The sequence below is a fragment of the Callospermophilus lateralis genome, unplaced genomic scaffold (assembly GCF_048772815.1).
Source record: "Callospermophilus lateralis isolate mCalLat2 unplaced genomic scaffold, mCalLat2.hap1 Scaffold_124, whole genome shotgun sequence".
In the NCBI taxonomy this organism is placed as follows: Eukaryota; Metazoa; Chordata; class Mammalia; order Rodentia; family Sciuridae; genus Callospermophilus; species Callospermophilus lateralis.
Window position 1 is genome coordinate 2188715 of NW_027512424.1, and position 12167 is coordinate 2200881.

A 12167-nucleotide genomic window follows, 5' to 3' on the forward strand; every position below is an offset into this window, starting at 1 on the left:
TATTATAGAGCTGCAGAAGACCTACCAGATATAATAGCAACACAGTTACAAGAGAATGCACTTATGTGAACAAATGAGACCATTTCTTGGGACTGGCTCAAGAGGTCATTTCAGATTATCATTGTTGCAATGAAACAGTATTTCACTTTTAGAAAATCTGATACCAATCTAATTCAAATCACTCAAAGTAGGGTTTGCACAAATGGAGGAATTCTTAAATAGCATTCTTCCAAACAAAAATAAAAATGATGAATTATATAATTTATAATGAATTTACTTTGCCTTAGAACATTCAACACAAAACACCATATAAAGTTAGAGTGATAACTTTTCACATTCTGTAGTTCATTATAGTTGTACACACTTAAGCCACATTTCCAAGTTAAGGAGAAAAGTAAGCTCATTATTGCATGCAGTTTAAAGCAAACAAGATCAGTGTCATGCTCTGAATATCCTTCCCAGAAATGCACAGAATAAAACCCAATTCAGTTCTCAACCTCTAAGTACTTACTCCAACTGGATGCTCAGTCAAAGAAGTAATGGTAGAAACTGAGGGGGTCTCAGGTTCTTGGGGAACAGTTTGCTTTTTAAAAAACAAATGGGACAGTACAAATAGAACACAAAGAAGGATAAAGCAAAGAGCAAGAACTGTAGGAAAGCTACATGTTCCTGCACGACCACGTGATTCACAGTAACTACAGAACTTACCTTGCCCTCATCCGTCACCTTAGCTGGAGAAGAACTTCTGGAGCTGCTGTTCATGTGAGCTGGACCACATCCTGGGTCTGTTAGAGATCAAAGAATGGATTCAGACTTATTCTAACATGAAAAGAATAAAAATCCTGCATCCACAATTACAGATTCTTTGAAATTACTTGGTCTCTTTACCAGAGGCAACGGGTTTCCCAGATGCCTCAGAAGACCATTGAGTACGAGGTAAAGGTCCATCCATTGACCCTTGGGAAAGAAAGATCAGAGCCCTTGTATGTATTTTTCAGAAGAAATATACCACTGGTGGACAGGTCAGGGTTCAACAATAACTAGAAAGCAACATTAAAAATGGGTTGCCCAGGGGTTGGTGTCTTAGCTCAGTTGTAGAGTGTTTGCCTAGCATGCGTGAGGCACTGGGTTTGATTCTCAGCACCACACCATCTACAATTAAAAATATTTTTTTAAAAAAATGGGTTGCCTAATACGTAAATCACAATTTATAAAGAGACTTAAGTAAAATAAATAACTGCCTTGGGTTGATAGAACAGCAAATTAATACATACTGGTCCTAAACTTTAAGCTATAGACTTGAAGTATGTGTAGGTTGGCTTTTCTTTAGTCTGTATAACCTGACTTCCAATCTTACCAAGACTACAGTCCTATTTAGAATTGGAAATAAGACTCAGTATTTCATATTGGAAATATGTATGCCACATAAAGTTTAAGGCTACTTTTATAATATTTGGGAAAGGAACACCATAGAGATTTAATTTAAAGATAAAGGTTTACACTTCACAGTGTAAAATTTAAAAGAAAAAAACAATACAGGGACCTCCAGGAAAAAAAAAATGTTTTCTATTCTAGAACAGATTTTACAGAAAACATTCACTAAGATAAAGTAAGAAATTATCTTCTATATATTGTACAGGCCCAAATTCTATGTTTTCATTAGAATATTCAAAAGGGAAAAAAAACCCAAAACCTTGAAGCAGTTTACTATAAAGCAACATGTGAATGCTCACCAAATCCATTTCTAGGCATATCTCTTTGATTAAGAGTAGCAGAAGGAGGTCTCCCAGCTGGCTCTGCTGTCAGTGGAGGGGAACATTCTCCACCACTCAAGGGGCATGGACCAAAAGAGCCATTACGGCTCAGTGGACCTAAAGATAGCAATGCCGTGTTACTACTTTAAGGCAGCCTTCTCCCTGACACCAACCCCCACACCTCCCGCTTTAGCAAATCATTTAGATTATTTCATAACCATTACACACAGAAATAAAAAGTAATTTACATACATTCTGCACCAAGAAATAAAATAGCTCCTTTTACAAAGTGCCCCCTACCTCTCCCAGGAGGATTTTGTAAATTTGGTCTCCCCGGCATTGGTTTTACAATCACAGGTTCATCTTGCCGCATTGCCATCTTTTGGGTCATTTCCAATAGTCTTGAATATTGAGAAAGAATGGGCTGAATTATGAAACAGCAATCATAGATAATACCTAGCATAACCTTAAAACACTATAAAACATACAGTAAGATACAAAAATCACATACTTCTGTCTCAAATTAGCAGCTTCCCTTTTCCCTTCAGCTATAGCTCTTTCTGCAGAACGAGCTTTGAGCTATTAAAGAGAAAATATTCAAATTCAGTTGCGGTAGGCTATGCAAAAAATAAAGAAAAGGGGAAAAAAATCTTACCCAATTATCATGAGCTTTCTTCTCATGCATAGCAATCTGAAAAAGACAACACATTAAGAAAATGTTTTTAGGGACTCATTATAATAGCCTATAATTGTCTGTATTAGATATCAAAGAATTCTACAACTACAGGACAGTATTAATTACTACCTGGTTTTTAAATGAGCACTTGGTTTTCTGTAATTCTTCTTCCATCTCTTCAATTCTCCGCCTAAAAATTACAACAATTGAATAAAATTTGAAACATTCTAACCATTTTCCCTTTATTCCATCAGCTATACTTTTAAAGACTTTTATCATACATAAGAAAAACATTTCTCTAGTTATATGAATCCAGTGTGATCAAAACTAATACTACAGGCCAGGTGCAATGCCACAAGCCAGTAATCCCAATGATTGGGAAGCTGAGACAGGAGGATCACAAGTTCGAGGTCAGTCTCAGCAATTAAGTGGGAACCTATGCAACTGAGACCCTGTCTCAAAGTAAAAAAAAGGTCTAAGGATGTAGCTTAGTAGTAAAGCACCAAAAATAAATAAATAAATAAATAAAATAAAAACCTAATACTAATAACTTTTTTATCATTTAATTCCTTAACTGTTCATCAGTGTGTTCTCAAGTAATTCTGCTAGAAATATCTTTGTCCTTAAAACTTTTTTTCTTTTTTTCAAATTATATCCATAGAAGATTTCCAAGGTCTATCAAATGCCACACTTTTGTGGGTCTTGATATAACACACAGCAAACTGATTTCTTAAAGAATTACTACAACATACAAAACCCCCAGAACTGTTTGCATTGACCAAGTTCCCTATGGTCTTGCCCATTGGGTACAAGTAAATTTTTGTTAACATTTTTCATTTGTTAAGTTGAAAGTTATTTTTTCTCCTGTGTGAATTGAATGTGTTCATATCCTCTCGTTATTTATACTTCCATGCTATTTTCTTCTATCTACATAATGTAAAAAAAAAAGATTAAAAAGAAAGCTAACACTAATTCATTAGACATTGACACCCTCCTTTAGAAACTGAACTCACTTGTAATTTTTAACTTCCTGTACAGCGGAAACCACCTTTTCATCTGCAGCTGACAGCTGCTGCTCTTTTTCTAGTCTCTCACATTCTTCTTGAATCAGTTTCCTAAAATAAAGCCAGTTATCAAATCAAAAGTTTCTCTTTGTGAATATCACTTCCCACAATTCTATAAAATGCTTAGGCACATAAAATAGGAATTCAAACCTGCAATTTCATAAATCAAACTCTGGCAAATCACTTACATTTTCTAACTTCTCCTCTTAATTCTCAACTTACCAGTAAATAAAATAAATGTGAAAACAACATGTGCCCCAAGGGCAAGTCTCCTGTGTGTAAGATAATAAAAACTCACTTTACTTCAATGTGGAAGATCAGGATTTACTTCAATGTGGAAGATCAGGACTGATCAACCTAACATAATTAAACATATTAGGATAAAGCAAGGGATAATTCTTTTCTCGTTTCTGCCATGGGTAGGACACTAAGTATATCTTTGTCATGGAGGAACTCTTTTCTCAATCCAAGACTGGTACCATAATAAAGATATAGTCAGTCAAAGAAAAAATCTTCTAGAATATGTCTTTTAGCTATGCAATTAAGCACAGAACATTTTTCACACTTTAGATATCTATTTCAAAAGAATTGTAAATTAAGCAAAATGACAAATCTGAGTTTTGATAATGTCTATCAACCAGAAAAAGAAGCCAAACTGACCCACTATCAGAGTATTATCTACTGACAAGTTTTAACTCTGATCATGAAACTCAACATGTTCATCTACTGACACAAAGGTAGCCACATTTAATGTTTTAAAAAATACTATTTTCTGCTATCCTTGTACTACTTTAGCCATAGTTCCAATTCAAAAGATAATTAACTTGAAACTTAATTTTCCATAAATCAGAAGAACTACAGTAAAAAAGGATTACTGATACCAAATAGAAAAAGGGGATTATATATTCTTATATAGCTTCTCATTTAATTCTTCAGCAAGTATTTTATGAGTGGCTATAATATACTAGTTACCTTGTAAGATGCTAAAGAATAAAAGAGCTCACTGTTTCAGGTATAAATGATGCCTAAAGGAATATAATAATTTTCCCCACTGGCTTAAGAAGGAATATGGAGAAAACTGAATCTTGAAGAAAAGAGAGAATTTTGTTTCCAATTATCAAAGAGTTAGTCTGAGAGCACTAAGAACAATCAAAACATCTTTATAAGAATATAAAATTGTGTTTGAAGGGATCCAAGCTAAAAAGTCAGTGAAGATATATGTATGTGGCCAAGATCCATTAGAAAAAGGAATCTCAGAACTACAAGCAAGGCTGGCACTTTAAGGTACTTTTCTCCTATTGAAGATAACACAAAGATATGAGTCTGAACCAAGCCTTCATTAAATTCCTGGGCTTAGAGGAAAAAAGAGGCTACCAATAAAGGGACCCTTAATAAAAGCCCTAGCCTTTGAGTTTAGATTAGAAAGTACTGCACACTTAAGTGATGAACAGGCAAAAAATCTAAAAGGAACAATACTGAAACATTGAAAAGACAAGTCATTTTTGAATTATCTTAATTGCTGACTAAGTTTAAAGTGACAATCTTACTCAAGTAACCTCAACACTTTTCTATAAGAAGATAACTTCGTCTTAGTCCGCAAATTTCATCTATAATTATCACAACAATGTTGGCCAATCAAAACTGACCAGGCACTCCATAAGACAAAATTCTGTGAGAAAAAATCCCACAGAAACGGAAACCACCGAATGGGGTTATCTGCACATGTTTTAAAATCACTGTGCTTTATATAGTCAAAAAAGTAAAGTCAAGATTATGAATTTCAGAGCTGGGAACATAGTTTAGTTGGTAAAGTGCTGCCTTGCACGCACAAGGCTCTGGGTTCAAACACCAGCACCACAAAAGAGGAAAAAAAAAAGATTATGAATTTTGTCAAAGGATTATAATCTATAAAACCAAGAAATAGTTGGGTGTGGTGACCTACCTACAGTCAAAGATACTCAGGAGGCAGAGGCAGAATTATGAGATTAAAGATAGCTTGGAAAGCAGTAAGACCCTAGTCCCTTATGAGAAAGAGCAAGGCATCTGGGGAGGTAGCTCAATAGTAGAGCACATGGCTCAAGGTCCTGGGTTTGAGCTGGAGTACTGAAATAGGACTGGGGTTGTGGCTCAGTGGTGAAGCACGAGCCCCAGATGTGTGGGGCACTGGGATCAGTCCTCAACACCACATAAAATAAATAAAATATTGTGTCGGGCTGGGGATGTGGCTCAAGCGGTAGCGTGCTCGCCTGGCATGCGTGCGGCCCGGGTTCAATCCTCAGCTCCCCATGCAAACAAAGATGTTGTGTCTGAGAAAAACTAAAAAATAAATTTTAAATTCTCTTTCTCTCTCTCTTAAAAAAATCCTATAAAAAATAAAATATTGTGTCCATCTACAACTAAAATAATATTTTAAACCCTGGATTTTTTAAAATCCTAAACTCAATGAATGATTTTAGCAGCAGATTTGGGAAGTAAAATAAATCCTAGCGCTTTTAAGACAGGTCAGAAGAAAATATCCAGAAGAAGTAAATCCAGAATGTAGGAGGCAGGGGAAATCAAATTCTAATATGCATTATTATAATCAGAAGAGAGAATGAGGTAAAATCAACATTTAGAAAAAGACTCGAAAATTCAAGAAGTGTTTAAAGGTCCCAAGCAACATAACTGCAAGAGGAAAAGTGGGTGGGGTGGGGAAACTACACATAGGCACTTCCCAATACAACTGTTATAAAAACAGAGAAAGGACTACAGAAACTACGGGAGGGATAAGACCAAACAACAATGATAATGGACCCTTAAAGAAAAAAATTAAAACAGATGGTAATTAATTGGATATTTTTAAATTGCTAAAACTAAGTAACAGTCAAAATTCAGTAGCCAAAAGAAAGATCCTTTAAAAATGGAAACTGGTTTTAACTCTAATCATGAAGTTCATGTCAACCTAATACAGATTATAAAGGTAGCAATATTTAGTGGATAAAATACTATTCTCTGTTTATCCTTGTACTACCTTTGATACACTAATCAAATCTATCATTAAAGGACAATGTTCAAATAGAATGAAAATAATTTCAAATAAGAAACCAACAGTGTAGAATGCAGAACTATAGAAACTTTAAATATGTGTATAAATTGAATGAATGTCTTGTGGAGTTCACAGTATAAGAAGTACTAACATACAATGCCACAACAGTTATCTGATTCAGGAGCTACTTAAAGCCCATAAAAAAAATAATAAACCTATTAATCTATGTCAGGTTTTTATTAAATCCAGAATATATACCATGGCCTTTAAATTATGAGAAGATGAATAAAATAATAATTATATAATTATAATTCCATTATAATTTATGATTACAACAAGCTTATACAGGGGATGAGGAAAATAATTAAAAATATTTAAACTATTAAAAAGATACAAGGAAGAAAAAAAGAACAGGTCATCAAATAGAAAGCAAATTCTTCATATACCACAGGCACATATTGACATGCACAGACTTATATTTTAGAAAGTCCACTCAAGCGGCTATAGAGAAAACTACTAAGAATTTGAAATAAGTTATATACAAATATAAAAAATGGAGAATGAAGAGAGATGATCCTGGTTAGAAACAGAAAAGATGACACAGGCATGAACTAACATAGTACCTAGGGATGAGTAAAAAGAGTACAAACCACAGATGATGACTGAATTTTGGAGGAGTTGAGAAAAATAGTGCTACAATTTAACTGCATTACAAAGAAAATTAGTTGCCATTTAGGTCATTCAGATTACTAGTAGGGACAGAGAAAACAAGTGTTCTTTAAAAAAAAATGATAAAATGAGAAATGTTTCTTTGAAACAGGCCAGGAATTTAGAACTGGCCTGAACAAAAATTTGAGATTCGAAAAAGGTCGCTTGGAGATCACAGAATTTTAGAAAAGTTAATGGAAAGGTTTCAATATTTAATGCATTAATTAGGCAACAGAAGTCAAAATACCTAAAAATAGTTAGGTCTGTAAGAAGGTCTGTCTTTGCTTTACAAGATATATATATATACCAAAGAGTAAAATCAGGTGCAAACAAATAAAATCTGACACAACCTATTTCTAGAGAATTCAAGTATTTTTGTGGATTAAAAACTTCAAATGAACTTTCAAAAAATAACTAGCTCCACACTAAGAAGATTAATATATAAATATATACTACAAACAAGTACTTCTGTAATCATAACTCCTAAGGTCCTTGCCACAGTTCCATTTTGTGTGAACATCTGAGATATTCAAGTCCAAAACTTGTACCATCAATAAGTAAATATTATTCCTTTTTGAAGTTTTTATTCTACTAAAACATGTCATTCCAAATCACTCAGTATTTTTAAAGGTCCAGAGTTAGAGATACAAGTTCAAAACATTAGAATTACATAACTGATCACAATGAAAGTTAATTAAAATAAATAGGGGGATCATAGAAAGGGTCTAGAACTTTGAGAGGTATTTCCACATCAGTGACTGTTAATACCATTTTACCACTTCCTGCCTTCATATGAATTTGACAATTGATTACGATGTCCTCACAGCCTTAGTTTATGGTTCCAACTACCTAAGGACTCTTAAGACTGACGATGGAAAGAAAAATGCAACTTATAGGAAACAAAAAACAAAGGAAAAAAGACAAGTCTCTACTTATTACAACTAGAAGAAATTGTAAATAATCTTAAGAAAAGATAAAATTATCTATTAGTTCACACAGTGATAACAATAACAAACAATGAAAATCTTACTTTTGTAGTGCCATCACATCTTTCTGGTAGAGTTCTTTTAAAATCTCCACTTTCTGCCTTAGAGTTTTGCATTCCTCTTCCAGTACAACTTTAGAAGACTGTAGTGAATTGCAGTCACCTTCTAATTTCTTTATTTGGTCTGTAAAGGATAAAACAGCTTATCTCTATATGTTTACAAGGACTTAAGAACTTGTTTGAGGGAGTAGTGCCAAGAAAAGTAAGAAGCATAAAAGCAAGAAGCCATTCTTTATCTTTCCAATAAAATTTTAAGACTTTCCAACATGGCAATTTCTTCTCAAGAAGAACCCACCTTCTAGATTACATTTTGTGGACATCGAGGCTCTTAGCTTAGGTTGTAAAAGTTTTAGATCCTCTTCAACTACTGATATTGTAGTTTGTGTCTAAAAATTGCAGAAAAGAGAGGTATTCTTAAAAGTGAGGCACAGGAAGAATTCACAGGCACTATGGGACTCTTACAAAGAACTGTACCCGAGAGAGATCCATCATCTGCTTAATTTGATCTTTGATCTTCTCATTCCGATCACCTAAAAAACAAAAGATTTTAGCTTTTTCTTTCCTTACTTTTAACTCTATATTCTCCTAACTTCCCCAAACTAAATAATGATTGTGTTCAAACACCAGAAGAAAAAAAATCAATTAAATAACTAAACTGATTAGACTAATGACTTTTAAGAGAATTGCAAGCTTAGATTTAAAAAAAAAAAGAGAGAGAGGTGAATTTCAGGCTGGGGTTGTTGCTCAGTGGTAGAGTGCTCACCTAGTATGTGTGAGGCACTGAGTTTGATCCTCAGCATAAAAATAAATAAAAGTACTGTGTCTGTCTTAAAAACAAAACAAAAGAAAAGGTGAATTTCTAGTTTGCAGAACTAAAATGTTATCTATGCTATTCTTGTAAGATAAAAGCTTTTCTTCCTCTCTCAGATCTATCTTCACCTGGGCAAGTAAGTGTCTTATTTAGAAAGATTAAATCCTCTATTTTCTCCCTGAATCTACTACCAGGTGTGGTTTGAAATACTTGCTATGTAAGCAATATCCAACTTGGGAGAAAACATCTGGAAATATTTTCCTCATCAGTAAACACTGTTACACTCCCTCTCTCTAGCTTTCTGATAGTCTCTAGCCTCTGTTCTCACAGCCTTAGTTTATGGTTCCAACTACCTCCGGACTCTTAAGACTGACTGTGGACCTTAAAACCACAGAGCCAGAGAGATGATGAGTATCAAAATCAACTATCATCTGCATAAGTTAAGAAACAAATTTCTCTTACTGTACAATGTTCAATACTCAGAGGTATTGGATGTGACTATTGTAGCTGCAGTGTACTTACTAGTTTTCAATGGGATAGAAAAAGTCAGTGTTCTTCACATGCCTATTGCTACATTATACCCCAGCAACCCACCTCTGCCAATGCAATAGACATATCTATAGATCCAGTGATATGTGTCTACAACCCTGAAGCTTAAGAAGAAAATCAACCAGCTGAAAAGTGGCATCTGTATAAATACTTAATTAAACACAGAAAAGCAAAAAAAAAAGGATTCAACCTCCCTGAGACTGATCTTACCTGCTACCTCTCCATTGGTTAATTCACCTGACTCATCTTCTCTATTTTGATCCTCAGATTCAGATTCACATTGTAACCGATTCAACTGTGTGATATAATTAGTCAAAGCCTAGAAAAGAAGCAAAAGGTTGGAAGACTCTCGATTTTAATTCAGAAGATTTCAGGAGAATTCATGAGATGAAACATGTATTTGGCGTATAAACTTACATTAATAGTATCATCTTTGGGATTATGAGCTACAAGTAAATCTTCCTGGGACTTCTCAAATGATTTGATTTGTTCACTGAGCTCAGCTTGTGATGTACTCCAGTCTTTGACTTCCTGCTGCAACTGAAAAGTCAAAACACATGAATTCCTATGGGTTAGGGAGGGGTTTCTGCACTGGATACATCAGGACTACAAGACTTAGACAAAGAAATAGAGAACCATACTCCTCGGTGGCCTGCCTCAATCGAGGAGGTTGAGACCTTGGTTAAGGAAGAGGGCAGAGTGGCCCCAACTCTCACAGCTGCAGTAAGAACATCAGAGCTCTCAGGAAGTTGACCCTGTTTATTGCATTCCCCAGAAAATTGCTGCCAATTCAAATAATTTACTTCCAGCAGGAATGGCTGGGCACATATGACTGTCTCCTAAATTTACACTCCTTATCATGTAATCTTCCCTTGGCCGGTGAATCAGTAACTACTCAAAAGAGGATCATAACATACTTAATTTTCTGGTTTAAAAAGTTTCTTTGAGGCTATGCAAGTTAATAACTGATTGACATTTGATAAGAAAAGCAATAATCCAAAAATCCAAAACAGATGGAGAACATATATATGCACTCAATTTAGGGAGCATGTTTAAAGTTTGCATATCTAGAAAAGGTCCTACATGAATATTCCTTACCTCAGAAACAGATCCAAGAAAGATACAAGATAATGATATTCACTTCTCTAGTTTACATTATGTATGACATCAAATTTTCTTTACCTGCTCTTTCGTCTTCTTAAGCATGGTATTTTCTTTCTGAAGCTGACAGCATTTCAACTTCACCTTCTCTTCACGAAGCTTAGCTTCATTAAGGAGAATTTGAAGCTAATTCAAAACACTACAGTTAGTGAATTAATTCCAAAGAAAAAACAAAGTTATACTTTCCCAAACCAGACATCATATAGTTCTCATTTTTTGCACATTTTAGCACACTTCAAATTTTTGGTCCGCAACAAAACTAAGATGTAGTATTAATATCCCATTAGCAAGAATTGGCAGCTTTACCTCTGAAAGTTCAGAAGTATTCACTGAAATGACATCTTTAAGCTTCTCTATAGATTTCTTATTTTCCATTATCTGCCAGGTGAAAACAGAACACAAAATATGCATTAGGATTTCAGTAGAAATACTGATATATGTGTGTGTGTGTGTGTACACACATATATATACTAAAAAAGATAAACACATCAAAGTATTTGTCAAGCCATCCCATTACATTTCAGGTAAATGCAGGGGATCCAGCTTTGGACTAAGCAAAAAATCAAGAACTGAAAGAGATGAGGTCAATGAAGTCATAAATATTTCATGGCATCCACAACCTTACTGTTTATGAGATAACCAGAAAAAAAGGTCAAAGTATAGAAAATCATAATGCAATAATAAAATGTTTTAAAGCATAGAAAATTAATTAATTACTGTTTCAAATATACCAGTTCAAATTACTAATTTTTTTCTAGTGATAGAGAAAAAAATTTCCCAAGATCATTTTTAAAATTTTCTTATCTGAAGTAAAAAATGATAAAATTTAAGGGAGAATAGACTAATCTCACATACAGAAGAATTCCAAAAAATTTATAAATATATTTGCTCCTTAAGGAAGTGGACATAACTCTGCAATCTTTGTTTGCAATGCCTGGGATTGAATCCTGGTACTCATGCATGCTAGGCAAGTGCTCTACCATGAGCTGCATCCTGAGCTCGTAACTCTTCATACTTTAACTGTGGGCTGTGCATGGTAACTTCCAAAGAATATAATATGAAAAGAATTGGAAAGAATTTTTACAGTGGAGAAATCTGATAAATACTACCTCAGCTAGGTGATCAAGCTTACTTGGGGGTAGGATATTTCAGAACACACTCTCTACTATCTTTTGCAACTTTTATGTAATTACAGAAACTTATAAAAATTGAAAATGAAATATGTAAGTAAAATTTTTTTAAGTACAGAAAATTGATTAATTCATTACTCTTTCAAGTAAAAAGTAAACAAATACTGTTCAATTGGACAATAGTTTTTTAGTTGATCTGCATGTTTCCAAGGGCAGAGCAAAGCAATATAAAAATTATCCAAGG

The 12167-nt window shown here is 34.1% G+C and overlaps 1 protein-coding gene across 1 annotated transcript; it reads right to left on the minus strand.

Moving 5' to 3' along the window:
- Positions 1–1855: 1855 nt before the first annotated feature.
- LOC143387464 (transport and Golgi organization protein 1 homolog) lies at positions 1856–11828 on the minus strand. Its single transcript, XM_077108060.1, has 12 exons — positions 11774–11828; positions 10815–10897; positions 10050–10172; positions 9843–9951; positions 8747–8802; positions 8568–8658; positions 8258–8396; positions 3444–3545; positions 2560–2620; positions 2410–2445; positions 2266–2333; positions 1856–1871 (listed from the first exon to the last, which is right to left on the minus strand). Exons 1-12 carry the CDS (start codon positions 11826–11828, stop codon positions 1856–1858), a joined length of 939 nt encoding a protein of 312 aa, XP_076964175.1.
- Positions 11829–12167: the final 339 nt, after the last annotated feature.

What these genes read in the sequence shown, in the direction of transcription:
- LOC143387464 (XM_077108060.1), bottom strand. Translation starts at nt 11,828, where the DNA reads ATGCACAGCCCACAGTTAAAGTATGAAGAGTTACGAGCTCAGGATGCA. An exon ending in AACCAATGGAGAGGTAGCAG is followed by an intron (nt 8,803 to 9,842) that starts GTAAGATCAGTC and finishes TTTGTTTTTTAG; the next exon opens with GTGATCGGAATGAGAAGATC. An exon ending in GATGTGATGGCACTACAAAA is followed by an intron (nt 3,546 to 8,257) that starts GTAAGATTTTCA and finishes GCTTTATTTTAG; the next exon opens with GAAACTGATTCAAGAAGAAT.